The sequence below is a fragment of the Lissotriton vulgaris genome, chromosome 8, assembly GCF_964263255.1.
Source record: "Lissotriton vulgaris chromosome 8, aLisVul1.2, whole genome shotgun sequence".
NCBI lineage: Eukaryota > Metazoa > Chordata > Amphibia > Caudata > Salamandridae > Lissotriton > Lissotriton vulgaris.
This window is the reverse complement of record NC_141696.1, coordinates 622,225,696-622,245,286: the sequence shown is the minus strand read 5'-3', so window position 1 is coordinate 622,245,286 and position 19,591 is coordinate 622,225,696. Positions and strand designations below refer to the sequence as shown.

Below are 19,591 nucleotides of genomic sequence, written 5' to 3'. Positions count from 1 at the left end.
GCACAACAAGAGAAGGATTGTCTAAGCATATTCAGGATGCTCAAGGAAAGATCTGTTACTTGTTGCTGGAATCATGTGAATAAATTAAAATCACCTTGCCCAACAAGGGAAAACTCAGTTTCTGAATCGGAATGGGAGAAACATGTAACTGCCCTTATTTACGCTCATTACAAAACAGACAAAAAGGGGCTCACACCGCAGCAAACATAAGACCCACAAGAATTATCTTCATCATCCCAAATTGTAAAACTGATTAAGGATAGGAAAGGCAACGGAGCACCTGGCCCAAATGGTCTACCAGCTGGCATCTTTAAATGTGCACCAAAGGATTGGGCAGCTCTTCTGAACCCGCTTTTCAACTCAGCCTACAGCTTGGGTCAAATTCCAGTATCTTATAGAGATTTAAGCCTATGCCCGATATTCAAAAAAGGAGATTCCCTAAAGTCAAGGAACTACCGCCTAATAGCTCTGCTAGACTTGGAGGCAAAAATGTACGCCCGAATTTTGCTTAAAAATCTGGGAAGCAGGGTATCAGAAAATGAGTTGCTTCCCTTTTTCCCAACAGGATTTCATGGAGGAGCAGCCACTAATGACAATATCATCGCACAAGCCGCCTTTAGCCACCAAGCCACACAGCATAACCAACTACAACCGTTCTGCAGTTTTATTGATTTTACTGCAGTATTTGACAATCTTGACAGACAGACTTTGTGAAGGAAACTAGTATATTGGGGTATTCCATCACCTCTTTTAACAGCCATAATCTCCCTCTACTCTGCACCATGGGTTCGTGTGAAAACGGGCCCAACAACACGCCAAAATACCCACTACCAGGAGTATCAAACAAGGTTGTGTGTTAGCACCTTTACTTTTTAATCTATACACGGCAGATCTGGAGAAAGACCAGACCAACAGATGCCTTGCCCTCCCTCCTTAAGGTCATAGATCACTTAACATTCTTCAATATGCGGACAACATTGTTATTATGGACCACACTAAAGTGGGGCTCCAACGAGCACTGACCAGTCTACATACGTGTACAGATTTTTTCAAACATGTGGTGGTGGGCTGGCAGTTATTTATCACAACTCACTAGAACCTTCCTTCCTCCCAGCCTCAAACGCTGCTTGTGAAGCTCTGTTGCTCAGTGTACGCACTTCTAGCCATGACACTTTTAAGGGAAGTCCACCACATCACTCACCCACCCCGCATGCTACGACCGCTAACATATGAGAATATATTCTCACACCTCGCTATGTCTCACTGTTGTTTTCAGAAGCTCCCAGATGAAGGGTATAAAACCCGAAATGCATTGGAGCCATTTCAAAAGCATTTAACTTATGTGAAACTCTACTGTCATGAAAGTAATGACGAGAAATAAGGATTAAAAACATTTCAACTACTTAATGTCTTGGAGGCTTATTTAAGCACCCACGGTGTGCACAGAAGACAGGGATGTTCCCAGGTTACATGGGAACACAATAACCCATTGCATCTACAAAACGCACGTTGGACGGACGTGCCACCTGCATGTAGCACCCAATCCTCAATAAAACATAAGAACCTTCTTAAAACTTCAAACAAAAAACGCTGTGCGCTCCCAACCAATCCAAAAATCAACTCTAACCATCCCAATCTGTTCTGTACAGCAGTGTTGCCGCTCCTGTGGACAGATCACTCTGCAATTCTATTTGAAGTGGCACCGTCAATACACCCCCAAGGTAAATCGGAGCCTAAGGATAAGATAACTATAAGGGTCTGGAAAGATATTAATAGTATAGAGCTAGGAAACTTACTTAAAGCGACTGCTATTGACCTGCCAGAGGGAACTGATTATGCAACATCGGTTTACACGGAATGGGTTGAGGCATCTTGCAATAAACTAGCCCGGGTAAAATAGTGGATTCCCAAACGGATCCATCCATCAGCTCCCTGGTACTCTGAAGAATTAAAAGTACAAAAACAAGCCTGTAAATGGCTAGAGCGACTCTGGAGAACTGGGTACCGCAAGGTTGATAAAGCAGCCTATAAAGAAATTCTCTCTCTCTACAAGAAATTACTTCAGGATACCAAAAAGAGGTTCTTTTCTGAGCAGATAAATTTGGCAAAATCCTCCTCCAAAGAACTCTTTAGAACTATTGTTAAACTCACAGTCCCCCAAACGCCTAAAATTCAGAGTAGCTCTGAACTGTGCAAAAATCTTGCTTCCGCTTTTCAGTTAAAAGTGGAAGCCATATTCTCATCTTGTGCCCTCACATAAGATAATAAAAATGGAGACTCCGCCATGATGGTGCCCAATGGGTCAAAGGCAACATTAACACTAGACAGCTTCTCTCCCCTGGAGACTCAAGATTTGATTAAATTTGTGCCTTTCACCCGGTTCTTGAAGACAAATTAAATCCTGGACCCATCGCAATTCGTATTCAGAGCTGAACAAAGCACCGAATTGGCTTTGATCAAGTCCATCGAGGAGGTTAGCGAGGCCTTGGACCAAGGAGGTGCCACGATTTTGATCATGTTAGATCTCTCTGCAGCCTTCGATGCGGTCCATCATAAAGTTTTGATGAACCGGTTATCAGAAAATGAAGTTCAAGGCATGGCCTGGAACCTCCTTAAATCATTCCTTAATGACAGACTACAATCAGGGGATCTGGTTTATAGTCCTTTTAATTAAAGTTTTTATTGTATTTGTAATAGTTTTATTTAAATTATGCAAAAAAAGTAAATGTAAAATGTAAATGCTATTCATGATCTTAAGTGTGGAGGTCTCCGTCTCTCCTATTTTTAGGAGGCTAGGTCCAAGCCCTTCCCCTTGCTGTGTGGGGTACCTCAGGGGTCCTCCCTGAGTCCCACACTTTTCAATGTATACGTGTCGCTGCTGGGAGCCTTGATAAGGTCATTCGGTTTCCAATTGACGTCTTATGCGGATGACACGCAAATAGTACTGTCTCTTGAGCAAGGCCAGGAATCGGATACGGGTAGGAAATGTCATGACTGTATGAAAACCATCTCGGGTTGGATGGCGTCCAACTGTCTGAGAATGGATTCCGGAAAAACTGAAGTCATCATTTTCGGGAATAACATTAATATCTGGATACCGGAACGGTGGCCAAGTGAACTGGTAATGCTTCCAGAATCAGCTGAAAAGGTGAAGAACTTGGAGGTGATTCTTGTCAAGAAACTCACTTTTGAAGACCAGATCAATAGGGTTGTCTCTTCATGTTTTTTTCTCCTCAGAATTCTGAGAAAAATAAAGTTTCTTCTTTCTGATTATGGCCTGAGGACTGTAGTTACAGCACTTATTATAGCACACTTGGACTTTTAGAATGGTCTCTATTTGAACATCCAAAAGAGACTCATGAAGAAACTCCAAGTAGTGCAGAATGCAGCAGCCAGGCTATTGACGGGCACACCTAGGTTTTCTCAGTCAAGAGGGAACGAAGACAGCTCTATTGGCTCCCTGTGGAACTGCGAGCTCAGTTCAAAGCCCTCTGTATAGTTTTCAAGGCACTAAATGACAATGGTCCTGACTTTCTGAAACAACGGTTTCAATGGTATGTCCCTAGTAGAACCTTGCGCTCTCTGACAACAAAGCAAGTGATCATTCCTTTAGTTAAAAGAGCCTCATGAGGTGGCAGGAGCTTCATTACCTCCGCCTACAAGGCCTGGAATAACCTGCTGTTTCACCTTAGAAATGCAGCTGGGCTCCTCTCCTTCAGACGGGATCGAAACACGAGGCTAATTACATTATAGTTGCCTCACTTCACAGTAACCTTTCAGGCAGCACTCAGGATACCTTAAGGTAAAAGCCGCACTTTAAAAATTCTAATAACATAACATCTGGGATTCTTCTAATTTTAGAAGCATATCATTATATATATGTATAGGCAAAGGGTGTATGTTATTGTTGATATCATTATTTGTAGTTTTTTTTCTCCTTGCACCAACATAGCCCGAATAAATAGGCCGAAAAGCATCGACTTCACCGAATAGAGGAGTCAAATGGAATATTAGCATATTTTAAGAAATTTGATACACACAATTTGGATTGATTCAGAGGGTGAACTGTTTACTTTATGTGTGTACTGGACTACCCCATAGTGGGATTCCTTAAAAATATGTAGCAACTACCTGGTTCTTAGTATGAGTAGGAAGGAATGAATAACTAAATGTATAATTTTGTCTGTCTTTTTTTATATTTGTGTAAATGGTCAAATGTTCCCCTCGTATTATTTGATATATTGTTGTTGTAATACTTCATTCGATAAAGATTATCATAAAAGTACAAACATACAAAATACATAAAATCAATCTATCCAATAGAACTACATTTCCAGCAGAATAACACAGTCAATTTAAAAGGGTGGAGGAAGAAAGCGGGGTTGAAACAATACAGTCATCCCAAATAAACCATTATACAATGCCCAGTAACCTGGAGCGGATTAACCAGGCACCGCCAGGTATTTTGCGACCCCACAGACGATGTACATAGAAGCAGTGTTAGTTGACATAATACGCAGGGCTGATCTATGATCCTTTACACCCAGAACCCTGCACACTGGTTTCAACCATTTAGTCCTAACATGCTTATAAGCTGTACATGCGAATAAGAAGTGCCCCAGGGTTTCCTCCGGGCAGCTGCAACCTGGGCAATTTAGGTCATGTCCCCCCTTGCTTACCCAGCCTTCCATAAATTTCTTGAGGGGCAGAGTACCATATCTCAACTTCAAAAACAAAGTCCTGTCTCTGGGTAGCTGGATAAAGTCCAGAAAGGGTTCCAACTTACAAAAGGGTTTATGGTCAAGGAATTTGATCGTCAAGGATCCCAATTTGGGGTTGACATGAACCTTGGCCTCAACCCAATCCCAATATAACTTTTTGACAATTTGTTTAGCAGGTGGACATTGCAAGGCCCAAAATTCTCCCAAACCTATAGATGTTACCAGCAACTTAAGGTTGTTGAGCCACTTTATCTTGTTGTTGACATTAAGGGAGATTAGTTCATCCAGCACTCGAGCATAATCTGCTAATTCCTGAGTCCTTCTAAGGCGCACCCAAAATAACAGAGGCCTAAGATGGACTTTGTCAGAAATTGATTTTTTGTCCATGTCAAAAAATAATGGTATCAAAGGGGTAGACACAGGAAATGATACCAAATCTCTGATGAACTTGTTCTCTGCGGTTGCCAGGGCCATGATGTTTTCGGTACCCCATAATTCAGAACCGTAAACTGCAGAGGCTACCGCCTTCCCCTCATAGACTGCCAAGGCTGGAGCAACCGGTCTACTAATGGAGAGGCGCTGATTCTTTAGTATCACTCCAGAAACCCTTTTGAGATTAAGTACCATTTTGCATATATGAGAGCCCCAGGACATATTATTCGAAAGCCTAACCCCCAGGTAGTCTAATTCATTCACAACCTCCAGATGGGACCCGAACAGTGAGATATGTACCTTCTTAACCTTTCTATTTGCAGATAAAACCATTAACTTTGTTTTCGCGGTGTTTATCGATAGACCACGCTCTTTACAAAAGAGAGAGAAACGGTCAAGCAATTTTTGCAAGCCCTTCGGGGTCTTAGATATCAGGAGGGTGTCGTCTGCAAAGAGGAGTGTGGGGGTCTTCTCTCCGGCAAGGACAGGCGCGTCCGCAGGGTCCTCCCTCAAATGGTCCACCACCCCATTTATAAAGAGGGAGAACAACGTTGGGGCCATCACGCATCCCTGCCGCACCCCTCTGTTGACTGGTACCCTCCTAGTCAATTGCCCCTGATTCCCCCAGCGTATCCTTGCAAAATTGTCCTCATGGAACTTGATGACAAGCTGCAGCAAATAGTTAGGAAACCCCGTGGACAGTAATACCTTCCAAAGTTTAGCACGTGGAATAACATCGAATGTGGTTTTGAGGTCTATGAAAGCCAGGTAGAGGTTACCCTTATTAATAGTTACTGATCTCATTTGTTGAGAAAAAAAAGAGCACAATTAAAAGAATGTATAAATTGTTCCAATTGGAATTGGAGGTGGTATGTATAGAAAATGCAAGCAAGTTAATATGAAGGGACTATGTACCAAAGAGTAGGACTTAATTTGTATGTTTCCTACTGAAAATTGTGTTGTTCTGATTCCGCCGCATCACTCCCTTTGCGTGTTTGCATGTAGTTAGATACTTTATGCCCATGGGCAAACTCCATTGCTGTTTAAAAAATGAAATATCTTCGTAGAGCAAGACTCAAATTGGAACTTGGGCTGGTGAGGCGAGCCCTCATTATCGAGGCAGCCTTCTTCAAATTTTATATTTGCATATTAAAATCACCAGAAAACTCTCAAGGCCTGCCTGAGAGGCATTTTCAAAAATCCAGGTTCCCTGTGGAAAAACAACTTCAGAGAGCCGTAGCAACTACTGTGATAAATCAAACAGCGATTGCTGTGGAACCCATCTCCTACACAATATGGAAAAAGACCATCAATAGACAAGTGCGACTAGCCTCATTTCAGCAAGACCAAGCTTACTTAAAACTGTTCGTATTTGGTAGCTAAACCCCAACCCTATCTATCAGCTACCCTCAAACTTAGAACACAAAGAGAGATCATGTATAAACGATTGCTGGCCGATCTTGAACTTTAATCTAGCCTTGGCCAACCAAGACAATGGAGGCGTTTGCAGGTTATGCAATTATAAACACAAATATTGGCCGCACCTTTTGTGCTGTTGTCCAGCCATGATCCAAGAAAGGAGAATTCTACCAGGCAATTGTTTCTGAAACAAGGGGCCCACACTTACAAAGAGGCCTCAGCAGTATGCTTTTCACAAGTGGAGGCTTCCACCCTTGCTTGCTGTCGGAGATTTGTAAAAATACTCAGCGATGCATTACACCCCCTGTCTGAACCTTTCCAATGTCCTTATAAAGTCCAGAAATTGATATGGGACTATCCGTTGGACCTGGGGGTCCCACAGGGATCATCGTTGAGTCCCACTCTATTTAATCTTTACGTGAGGTCGCTGGCTGCGGTCGTCAAGCAATGGGGCTTGACGATGGTCTCATATGCAGATGACATGCAGCTGGCGGTCACGTTGAGTGGGTACTCAGACATGGAGGCTCCCAGGTTCCGTGACGGTTTACGAGCAGTGGCCAACTGGATGAACTCCAACTGTCTCCAGTTAAACACCAAGAAGACGGAGGTTATGGTGGTCGGCAAGCAGGCGGAGTTGTGGGGTGACAAGTGGTGGCCCTCTGAACTAGGTGTGACCCCCTCTCCAGCATCGGAGATAAAAAATCTTGGGGTCTGGCTTGACCCAACCCTCAGTTTCATCTGTCACACCAAGAAGGTGGCGGCCTCTTGCTATGGCATCATTACAGGACTTAGACCCATCCTTACATTTTTTGATGCCTCCACCAGACAACTGGTGGTTCAAGCATCAGTGTTGTCCCGGCTGGACTATTCCAGCTCGCTATTAGCTGGGATCAATCAGTTAGAACTTACTCGGCTGCAGCGAGTCCAAAATGCTGCAGCCAGAGTGGTGATAGGTCTGCCTAGGCGGTGCTCGGTCTCTAAATCCTTGCTCTCTCTCCACTGGCTCCCTGTAAATCAGAGGATTAAATTCAAGGTCCTCTGCCTTGCGTTCAAAATCCTCAAGGGTACGTCTCCCCAAATTCTGGAGAATCTGCTTACACCGTATGTACCCTCGCGAACCCTTAGATCTTTGGGTCAGAATCTGGCTGTGGTACCGCGTTTTAGGCTGAGTAGAGCTGGTGGCCGCTCTTTTCCTGTGTTAGCGGCGAATTGGTGGAATTCCCTTCCTCCTCATATTCGGGCCATTGATGACCTTCTTCAGTTTAGACGTGCCATCAAGACCTTCTTATTTGTTTAGGCCTTATGCTGTTCCTGTAGCCATTTTGCCTTTTACCAGTGTTGTGTTGTGTTTGCCTTGTCAAAGCGCCAGGACGCCCCTTCGCTGGGGCAGCTGTGCGCGGTATAAGTAAAAATAACATAACATAACATAAAATAACATTACACAAAGGAAATGGGAGACAAATAATGTCGCCCACAGCACTGGATTTCCCAGGACACCAAAAGAGTTGAAGTAACATCTTGGTCTCATGATGTTACCTACCGCACCATGTATCGCCAAAGGCAGTCTCTCTGCAGAAGCTCAGAGTAACCTTATTAGAACCACAACTATCACTGAGCTAAGAACGCTAGTTTGAGCAAACTTCAATGTATCTTAACTTTTCCCAACCCTAGTGAATATAACACAACAGCAGCACTTCATTCAGCTCTATGTGTCCCAAGAAACAGTAACAAATATATAACCTATCTCCCCCTAACAACAGAGAAATCATTTGTTGGCGGGTACAAAGATTATTTATATATCTGGATGAACTGATTTATAGTCCTTTTAAAGTTTTTATTGTTTTTGTAATAGTTTTAATTAAATGATGCAAAAAAAGTAAATGTAAAATGTAAATGCTATTCATGATCTTAAGTGTGGAGGTCTCCGTCTCTACTATTTTTATGTGCGGAGATCCCCTCCCCGTCTGTGGAGATCTCCACACATGTAGGTGTATATCTTAGTAGTAAATGCGGATGGGGCAGGGGGAGTGGATGGAAAATGGAAAGTAGATACTGCTAAAGTGAAATGGTTTTGGAATTAACATAAAGCTGTTAAGAGAGGGCCAGAGAGGGGTTTAAAGAGGGAGATGCACATACCCATAAAAGAGTAAGCCTCCTCCGATTCTCAAACTGCAGTTCTAAGTTACTACAGGCAAAAAGGACCCCCATGGTTGTAAGTGGGCTCCATTTCAGTAGTGGAGTAAGACCAGCACCACTACGGTGTGCCAGATAAACTTGTAGGAATCATCAGAAACTATTACGAGGGAATGACCTGCGAGAACGTCAATGGAGGACAACTCACGGAAGCCTTCCAAGTGAGGAATAGAGTCTACCAGGGATGTTTGCACTCGCCTTTTCTCTTCCAGCTGGCAATAGACTGGTGCATGAAGACATTAACAGCAAGGATAAGAAATGGAATCCAGTGGACACCTTGGACACAGCTCAACGAACTGGACTTTGCAGATGACCTGGCCCTACTCTTGCAGATGCAAGGGAAGACCAGCAAGGTGGCAGCCACATCACAACAACTTGTACTCAACGTTCACAGGGGAAAACTAAGATCCTGAAGACTAACATGGCCAGCACAGCTGCAGTCACTCTTGGAGGAGATGCACTGGAAGAGGCTGAGGCCTTCACTTCTCTGGCAGTGTCATAGCAAGCAGGGTGGCACAGACAAGACGTCAAGGTAAGAATTGGATAAGCAAGGGCTGTCTTCATTCAGCTAAAGATCTGGAGCTCCAAGGACCAAACACTGCAAACCAAGATTCAACTTTTTAACACCATTTTGAAATTGGTCCTTCTGTATGGAGCAGAAATTGGAGGACAACAGTGACCACCATCAACTAAGTCCAGACTTTAATCAACACAAGCCCAAGGAAAATCCTCAAAATCCACTGGCTAAACACCATTAGCAACTGAGACCTATTCTTTTCAGGTCCTTGCTCATGAAGAAATCATGAAAAGATGTTGGGGATGGATAGGTCACACCCTCTGCAAACCCACATCAAACACACACCAGGCAAGCCCTGATCTGGAACCCTCAAGGGAAAAGGAAAAGTGGAAGGCAGAGAAACACCTGGCACTACAGCTTCAAAGCTGACTGCAAGGAGATGAGTTAAGCCTGGATTCAGATTGAAAGAAAATCCCAGTAAAGAGGTTGCTGGATAATCCTGTTTGATGGCCTATTCCCCATTAGGGACAGTATGCATAAGTAAGTGACCTGAGTACATGGGCCAAAATGGTCCAAGGAATATCAGACCCTCTGGATACAAGCCCCCTGCAGTTCAAGGGGAATAAATGCCAATGGATTGGAAAAAAGAGGGATTGAGTTTTTTGTGTCATGACACCATAACGGAAATGGTGGAATATGTGCTGGTCTTTGCAAGAGCAGGGTGTTCATGTCCTATGGTAAAAATGTTTTGGGAAGAATGGATTAAGCTAAATGCATCTCTCGCCTCCTCCCTTTTATTATTGGATTGTGACTACATGAGTTCTTATTGTACCTGGAATGTAGGTGCTCAGCATGCAACTTTTGTATAATTTGGAAAATTATTATGTTAAACAAAACACCTTGGCTTAACAATTCTGATGTACTCTGAAATGGACCTCAAGAGTGAATTGCTGTACTTGCAAGTTTAGCAATACTTAATTAATGGTCATAAATGCAAGGATTTTGCGTTGACACACTGGACCATATATTATGAAGGTTTGTGCACAATGCCCCTACAATGTGCAAAGGCATAGCCACTTGTGCCTTTGCGAAGCAGAGGCATGTGCCCCTCTGCTTAAATTGAGCCAAGTCTGAAATGTCAGGAACACTCTACCAATGGTGCATACTAACAGGGATTCACAGTGAACCAGCATGGGCATCCCAACCCTTGTGACATGGAGACCCTCCTAATGTGGAGAAGTGCAGGTAGGGGCTACAAACCCCACTCAAAGACTGGGTGCAGAAGATAGAGGAAGATATCCTAGCAATGGGGCTGCACAAATCACCTCCAGGACACTGCCAGCCACTGTTGGGATGAGGCCCTAAATAATGGCTATTGTATTTTATTTTAGTTTAGTTAGGAAAACTATTTTATTAACATTATCCATGCTTTAAAACAGTCACAAATGGCCACAATTTGCTTTAAACGTAAGTTTAATTAAGTCTTACAGAAGACAAACAACACAATAGTAACTCGTGCCAATAGTCCACTTTAATGTCTCTCTCTGGCTCTCCTTAAACACAGTGTACAGGCCCCCAAGCATGTAGTATCATGTCTCCCAGGCCACTACACATCTTACATCCAGGGGTTTATATAAAGCCTCTACCAGAGATCCCATGTTGCTTGAGAGTCAAATGTAGTGAAGACAATCATAAAAAGAGCATGAAAAGGTCAATGGGTAAATAATGGGAGTACATTACAGAGGGGGGAGAAAGCAAGCAATGACTGAGCTGAAAAAGTCCATAACCCATCACAGGGACTGCTGGGGTTTATGAGTGAATCAAGCGACAGTTTTCAATCTATATCACTCCTCAGAGACCATCAACCTCTAATTATCACTGTAAATCTCTACTCCATTCCATGCCCATCCATACTACGCTCCTCTACTCTATGTCACTCTACACCACTTCAATCTACACTACTCCGCTCTGCTCCACTATACACCAGTCTACTTCAATATATTCCACTCTACTCCATGACACCACTCTACTCTATGACCCTCAACTCCACAACACTACACTCTACTCCACAGTTCGCCACCCCACGCTACTCCTCTCCTCTCCACTCAAAGCCACCCTAACACTCTCCACTCTACTCCACTCAATGCCACTCCACTCAACGCCACTCCACTTCACTCTCCTCTATGCCACTAACTTTTAGCTGTGCTGAGCAACACCCATGTTATTGTACAGCATGGCTAAAACACATTGGCAAAGCTGAAAGCTCTTGCATAGGTGAGACCTATTGGCTTTGTCAATGTTTGTCATCTCCCTGCTACTAGAAGCCAGGAACGAGTCCTTCACTTGGGAATTATATTTGCAAAGGATTGTACATGGGCACATGAAATCACCAATGTACGGGCTAAGAGGGCTAAAAGTGCCCATGGGGTCTTCAAATTTGCAACCAAAATAGGGGATAGACGCATCAGGGACATGCTACAGATGTATCAATCGCGATGCGTGTCTATTGCCCTTTATGGAGCTGGGGCCTGGGGACACGTTTCCAATAGTAGCCTGCAAGTTGAGGAAAACCTTTTTCTCAAAAAACTTCTGTGTCTACCCAAATCTGCTCCAAATGACTTAACCCACAGAGAGCTAGGGATCAACTATCTGTCTGATTTGATATCTTTAAGGCCGATAATGTTATGGCGTTCCATATGGCAGAAGGATGAGACATCCCTGAATTGAGCTGTTATTAATGATTGTCTCTCTGTTGAAAATCATTCTAAGATCCCGTGGTTAAAATATATTATTTGTAGTTTCCAAGAAATGTTGGGTATTAACATTGTTGCTGATGCTATGCTGCAACTGCATTGTCAAAACAGGAAATGAAGAGTACATTCATGACTTATAGGATAGAGGGGCGGAAGAGAAGGACTGGCCAACTATCCACCTGTATGTTTTATAATAAACTTAGAGGTAACGAAGGGTTTCAATTATATCTAAGCCAAGTGACCAGAGCCTCCCATCGATTTATTTTAACCAGGCTGAGGCTCGGGATTGTACATCATTTGGTGGCCTTTCCGTCTCTTAAAAAACATCCAGTTGGCCCTTGTCCGTGTGATGGCACTTCAGCACAATGCCCACTGCACTTTCTTCTTATTTGCAATTTGTACAGAAACTTGCGCATAGCCTAGTTAAAAACAATTTTGGTAAAATATGGAGTTCGTACCGTGAATGATTCTATGATATTGCTTTTTAACATGCATCATCCCGATGTTTGATTTTTTAATGCTACCTATCTTTACAAATCAATCAATGTAAGGAAAAGTATGGTGTTTTAACTGTTTTTTAACATAAGATCGTTTGTAATAACTACCCCTGCAATCTTCTTATTTGTAAATACTTGTATGTTATTGTCATGTGCTTTATGGTCATTGTTGATATGCACCGAATGAAGCTTTATGAAATGAATGAGTCCTTTACTTCTAAAATCTACAGCTTTAGCTTTAGGAAACGTACCCCAACAGTATATTCATTAGAGAGCAATAACATTACTCAAATGTATTATGTTATATATGATGGTAGAGCAGAAAGTGTAGTGAAACTGTATGGTTTTTAGACTCATGAAAGTGACGTTAGTGACGTTAGAGAGAAAATTATTCAAAAAGTCAAAACATTTCAATTACAATGTATTTTCCTGGTTACATACATACTAGTGCTTCGCATGCAGCAGTACAGTATTTGGCTCACACTGAGAAACTTAATGACAATCTTACCTGATTCTGTGCTGTGTGTGACTGTAGTACTTGGTGGGCCTTCGCCAAGGATGTTTGAGGCTAGCACTTTGAATTCATAACTAAAGAGAGATGAAAAAGTATTACTGGTTGACATGAGACTGAAAAGAAGCCCAATGGTTACATTTTTTTCATTCCCGCATCTGATTTGGTACAGTAGAGGTTGTTTGCGGATATACATCCAAAAGCTGTTTCAATGTCTAATTAAGGTAAAATAAGAGTTTAGGGTTTAGAAGGGTAATGTGTTTATAGAGCGAGCTACAGTTTTTAGTTCATACAAAGGAGCTATGGTTTGAACATTGTGAATGGAATTACTATTGACAATAGCTGATAAAAGCAGTTTAAGCTACAGATTTAGACATTAGATACACATCCATAGCAATGCAAACCACAAAGGTTTCGAGAACTGTAGTAAGGGCCATAGGCGACCTTGTAAATGAATACCATCTTGTCACTGGCATTGGCCATTCCCAATAAATTGCCACTATGGAATTACCATCAGGGTTAAATATTGGAAAAGGCTGTTTTTTGAAAGCTTACATATTTAACAGAACCCCTCATGCAGGTCAGACAGTATGTACAAATCTTTACCAGTTGAAACCAAGCTTTGCAGATAAGCTGGTTAATAATTCCCCATACCTGTTGGGAGCCCTGTGGAATGCTTGGATGGCAGACCTGAGTGACATATACGGCGACGACTAGGCAGAGGCTCTCTAGAGCCCACGAAAAATAGCTATTTGAGCCAGGTTCAATTTAGTTCAACTCAAGATTATGCATAGGGCATTTTAGTCGAGGACACTTACATAAGATAGGTACGGCTGAGACATCACAGTGCCTCAGAGGTTTTAACCAAGAGGACCCGTTCTATCACATACTCTGGGCTTCTTTAGACATACCAGTGCTCTGGCGCAGGGTAACTGAGGTGATGTCCAATGGCTGTCTCACTAATGGTGCCCTTAGATGTGAAATGGCTGCTAATAATGGGGCAGGGGGAGGACAACTGTCTTAGATATCATATAACGTGGATATACGATGGCAGCTGGAGTTGTCAAGCGCAACATAGCCAAAACATGGGGTGCCAGTAACCCCCCAAGTGTTGCAGAATGGGAGTCTGACCTTGACTGGTGTCAAAAGGCAGAAGAGGTGATTTATCGGAGCTGCGGCTGTCCCCAAAAATTGGAGAAGGTGTGGGGGCCCTGGCTCGAATTTAGGGGCACTGATCCATGACAGAACTGGGGAGGGAGTGGGGTGGAGAATTGTACGTCTGTTGTACTGAAAGTAATGGTAGTCCTATGTCAACACCAGCCGTACATGCACCTTTCGTTATCTCACCATTGACACATCTGTTGAAAATTGTAAGACCTCTCAATGATAACATTACTCTGGGGCGATAAAGATGAGTGTCGGAAAGCCTCCGACCTCAAGTCATGGCTTTCCGACACTCACTGTCGGTTTCAATTTTGACCAGCTGATTATGTTACCGCCGGTTGGAATTGAAACCGGACCGTCATTTCAGCTGGCTGTCGACGGGCTCCAGAAGCCTGTTAGCCAGTCGGAGAACAGCCCATAATAAAAATGGAAGGCAGGTCAGCCTTCTGGATCACGATGCACGGTTTCTGGCAGAGTTTCCATGCTGGCCTTTCCGACATGAAAACTGTTGAAAACCATGTCTGCCCCCTTATGTTTTCGGCCTCGGGTTGAGGGCAGAGGTTGCGCCACAGGTGCCCCCTTGGCGATCCCTGCACCTTTTGGCAGGCACCTTGAGGTGCCTGCCATGGGGTGCAGGGATAAACACAGAAGCCCATTCCTGGTAACACAAGCTCCCATAGAGGAATGGGAGTATGCGCTCACTCCATGTGCAGTCGCTTCGTGATTAGGCAGTCGGGACCACCTACCGGAGGGTGGTCAGTCCCATTTCTGCGACGGTATCAGTCCGACATCAAAATAAGCCCCCATTTTTGGAGTTGTGTCCCTCTCCTGTATGTACTGTATGATGAGCAATGTTGAAATAAAAAAAAAATCTTAGCTGAGAAGCGGAACACCAACAGATTACAGAGTATTAAAATACCACTTGCTGAGAGAAGCTGGAGACAAAGGTTTAAGGGAATTAAACGGCACCACAACAGTTTGTGAAATTTTCGAAGAAAAGCAAGATTCAAACTTTATTTAAAGTCTTATAGTTGCAATTACTATAAGACTTAAACTTTATTTTTCTGGGGTTGTGGTACTGTGATCACGGATCTGGGGAGGTGGAGTGGGGGCAAGGGGGTAAGGGAGTTTAAAAAAAAAAGAAAAATACACTTACCTCCTCGTCGCTCTGTCCCAACGTTGTCTCTCCTCCGTCGGCCGAACAGGAAGCAGCCAGGCTCCCCTGAGCCAATCACAATGCTGCAATGCAGCATTGGGATTGGTCTGAGCACCGAAATTCAGAGCTCAGACGGGGACTGGGGGCCGAGGCATGTTCTCCACCCAGGCTATAATGTAGCCTGAATGAGAACATACTAAGTGCGCATAACTGTTTGGTCGGCCCGAGACGGACGGCCAAAGCACCCACCAGTCCTCCCCTGCCCTGCTCTGTGAGCAGAGTAGCCCACCCCCATGATGCCACAGCAGGAACAAATATAATGATAATAACATCGCGTTGTTATCATTTTTTTTTTCACTGCTGCAACGCAGTTGAGCGCTGCTCCTCTTGCTTAGCAGAGGAGCCGCCACTGCATGCGTGGAGATTCGGGCTGACTATCAGGATTTCTACAAAAGAGAAACCTCCACACAACGAATATACATGGAACTGAATTACATAGATAGGGGCTGTATCGAAAATCTGGCTTAGAACATTTCCTCTTCGGCATATTGGCCTGCACTATGGTTTTTTAACAGTCTAAGAATACCTTCATTATTTCTTCTTTCGGTTCAGTTCTGTATTTTTACATGTACTACACAAACTGTGCACCTCAGCTCTGAGGCAGAACTATACACCCGTAAGGTATGAACATGATATTAAGTGTGCAAATGTGGATGTATGATGTTTGCAGGCTGTGCCAAATCACAGGTGTGTCTGGCCTAGAAAAGTGTATTTTTTGTGGGTTCACTGTTGGCCCTGGAGGTGATACAAGTAGACCTAGGGGTGGAAAAGCATTTAGGTATCCATAGCAGATTGAGCAATCTAGAGACTGCTCTAGAGAGCATATCTGTATGAGTGTTAACTGTCTGTGGTTGGCCAAGTGAAAGGGGCTGAAAGCTGGAATTGTTCTGAATAAGTCTGATGAGAGCTGAATTGGACAGCACACAACACACCAGGGTGTGTTTTGTCACCTGTGGATGTCTTTCCAGCCCCTATGTAGGCTCAATGGTCCCAAAAAGCTTGGTAGTGGAGCACTATGTTTCCTTGGGCCACTTGTACCTTATCCCCTTGGGAGATGCTGTACCCACACCTTCCACTGGCTAAAGGAAGCATAAATCATTGGTTACTGGCTGTAGGAAAGTACATCTTTTTGTGACTCTACGCATTGAAAATATTTGCGCACAGTACAGTAGCACAAAAACGGCATTCAAGTCAGATATCACACTTGGGCAGCAGTGTGAAGATGCACCACCCACATGACTCTAAAAGCATGATTGTAGGACTACCATGGCAGTCCTGAACGCAGTAGCCAAAAGCTGCAGCTAGCACATGTTAAAGTAAACCCTTTTGAATGTCAAAATGCCTCTGTTCAACATTTGCTAAGTAGCTAAAAGTAGTGTCTTGGGTGTGAAACATGCTATATGTGGATTGATGGATTGCAGTGTAGCATCTTTGATTCATTGCATTTCAATTCTAGTTAATGATACATTCATTGTTTAGTAATTTCAAGAATGATTCCACGTATCATTTCAAATAGTTTTCAAACATTTTCCTCTAGGTTTGTTCTTCTGTAAGTTTGCCAATTTTATCAATCTACGTTTTATCTCTATATCTTTCTACTTGTCGAGCGATCAGTATTATATGTCTTATTAGGTTGGTCCTGCTTCTAAATATTTTTTAGGTAAGTGGCCTTACCCGATTTCACTGTTTCTTTGTTTAGAGTGTTTTCAATGTTTTCTTCGTGATGTAAGTGCCATTACATTATCACAATTAGGGGCTAGATGTAGGTAATTCTCATGTACAGACTCTTGGGGCCAGATGTAGGTCGGTCGGTAACGGCCGAAAATCGGTATTTTCGGCCGTTACCGATCGGTAAATAGGTGATAGGTATCTAGGGGCATTATTTTACCGAATCGGTAAAATTACCGAATCGGTAATTTTACCGATTCGGTAAAAAAAAAATCGGTAAATTTACCGAATCTGAGCCACCCAGATGTAGGTGGGACTCTTCAGAGTCCCAGGAGCCTTACCGAATCGGTATTTACCATCAAATCCAATTTGATAGTAAAATACCGATTCCGGTGTGCATGCACATGTGGTGCATGCACACCTATGCCATGTGACAGGCAGACCTGCCCTTAAGGCATGTATGCCTGCCACATGGCACCCAAGCCTGTTTTGGGGGTGCCAGAGGGTGTCAAAGTGACACCCCCTGCACCCTTGTGAAAATCGGTATTTACCGATTCGGTAAATACCGAATCGGTAATGCCCATTTATTCCTATGGGCTTCAAAGCCCATAGGAATGAATGGGCATTACCGATTCGGTATTTACCGAATCGGTAAATACCGAAAACATCCGAATCGGTATTACAGCACATCTGGAATACCTACATGTCCACCCCATAGAGTTACCGATTTTTAATTACCGAATCGGTAAAATTCGGTAATTAAAAATCGGTAAATCTATTTCACCTACATCTGGCCCTTAATTACTGAATTTTACTGAATCGGTATTTAAGAGTCTGTAAATGGGAAGGGGGCAGATTTAGGTAATTCCGAATTTAGGAATACAGAATCTGTAAGATTCGGTATTTACCGATTCGGTAAATACCAAATCGGTATTGCCCATTGATTCCTATGGGCCTTGAAGCCCATAGGAATCAATGGGAAATACTGATTCGGTATTTACCGAATCGGTAAATACCGAATCCTGCAAGGGTGCAGGGGGTGTCACTTTGACACCCTCTAGCACCCCAAGTACAGGCGTGTGTGACATGTGGCACACATACATGCCCTAAGGGCATGTTTGTGTGTCACATGGCACAGGTGTGCATGCACAGATGTGCATGCACACCTGAATTCGGTATTTTACCACACAATAGGATTGTGTGGTAAAATACAGACTCTTAAGGGCCTGTGGCACTCTTAGGAGTGTCAGCTACATATGGATTTACCGATTCGGTAAATATACCGATTCGGTATTTTACCGAATCGGTATATTTACTGAATCGGTAAAATTACCGAATCGGTAAAATTACCGATTCGGTAGGCCCCCTACATCTGAAAAGCCTAATACCGGTCGGAAACGACCGAAATCTGCAGTTTCCGACCGGTATTAGGGCTCCTACATCTGGCCCTAGATCTCTCCAGCTCAGATGAGAGGTGTGGAATGGCTCCCAACAAAGAATACATGCCATTTAGGAGCCTGTTAACAGATATCTGGCAGGAAGGCAAGTGGAGGTCATTTACAGGAGCATCTGTTATATTTCCAAATGTTATTCTAATGCAACTGCATATGTCACAGTATGCTGCCACATGTCCCCCTCCTCCTCCCGTACCCCTCTCCTCCCTGTCATCAGCTGAGTGTTCTGGAATGCTGCCAGACGCCAGCTGATGACTCGAGTGACTGAGATGCTCCCCGCTCTCCCCTCCTGACCCCAGCAGTGTTTGGTGTATTAACTTCAATAAAGCTTTCAACTTTGGCCGTTTCAGCTTCATTCATTACAGCATCCACAAATAGTTATCTAGACATATGGGAAAGAGCAAAGATGACCTACAAAGAGTTGTCAGGAATAGTGATAGTAACATGGTTATTGGAAAGGGGATTACTTGGTGTGCGCTGCACCCAGAGCCAATCTTAGCGGATTTCTTGTTTGTGGGGGTGGCCGGGGCAGGTTCTCGTTTTATTACATTTTCCCTTGAGAGGGTCGACATGGCTCCCCGTATGCCAGGAGGGGCCCCTGCCAACAATTTCACTGTGTCTATCAGGCCGGAGCCACTGTACCATGAGGATACGGTGACCATGTACCCCCGATGGGGGCACCAGGGCCAGCAAGTTGTGTGACCTGGTTGGAGTCGTCGCCCGAGTAGTGAGGCCACTGTGGGGCCCTGAACACCTGCCCAGGATGAAGGATTTGCACCAGGATCTTTGCACAACCACCCACCCTCAATTCTAGGAGGAACCAGAAACTTACCCTGCAAGGAGAAGCAGCAGAGAGCTTCTAATTGATGTGGAGGTGCAACTGCGTGTGAGGACTCTATGAACACTGCATGTAACCTTCTTGGGCAGTGTGCAGCAAACTCACCTGAATCAGCTGCAGCTGCTCCTGTAGAAAGGGCACGCTCAGGAACTCTGGTAACTCCAATCCTGTGACTGATTTTGGGCAGTAGGCCCTGGGGGAACTTGCA

General features: G+C 43.8%; 1 protein-coding gene across 18 annotated transcripts in view; it reads right to left on the bottom strand.

Moving 5' to 3' along the window:
- ABI3BP (ABI family member 3 binding protein) overlaps positions 1-19,591 on the bottom strand; it is a 1,784,442-nt gene that overhangs the window by 70,962 nt on the left and 1,693,889 nt on the right. For all 18 annotated transcript variants that reach the window (XM_086934483.1, XM_086934484.1, XM_086934487.1 and 15 more), the window contains one exon: positions 13,041-13,120. In XM_086934483.1, the coding sequence (XP_086790609.1) occupies positions 13,041-13,120 (80 nt within the window). The remainder of the gene's footprint in view (positions 1-13,040; positions 13,121-19,591) is intronic.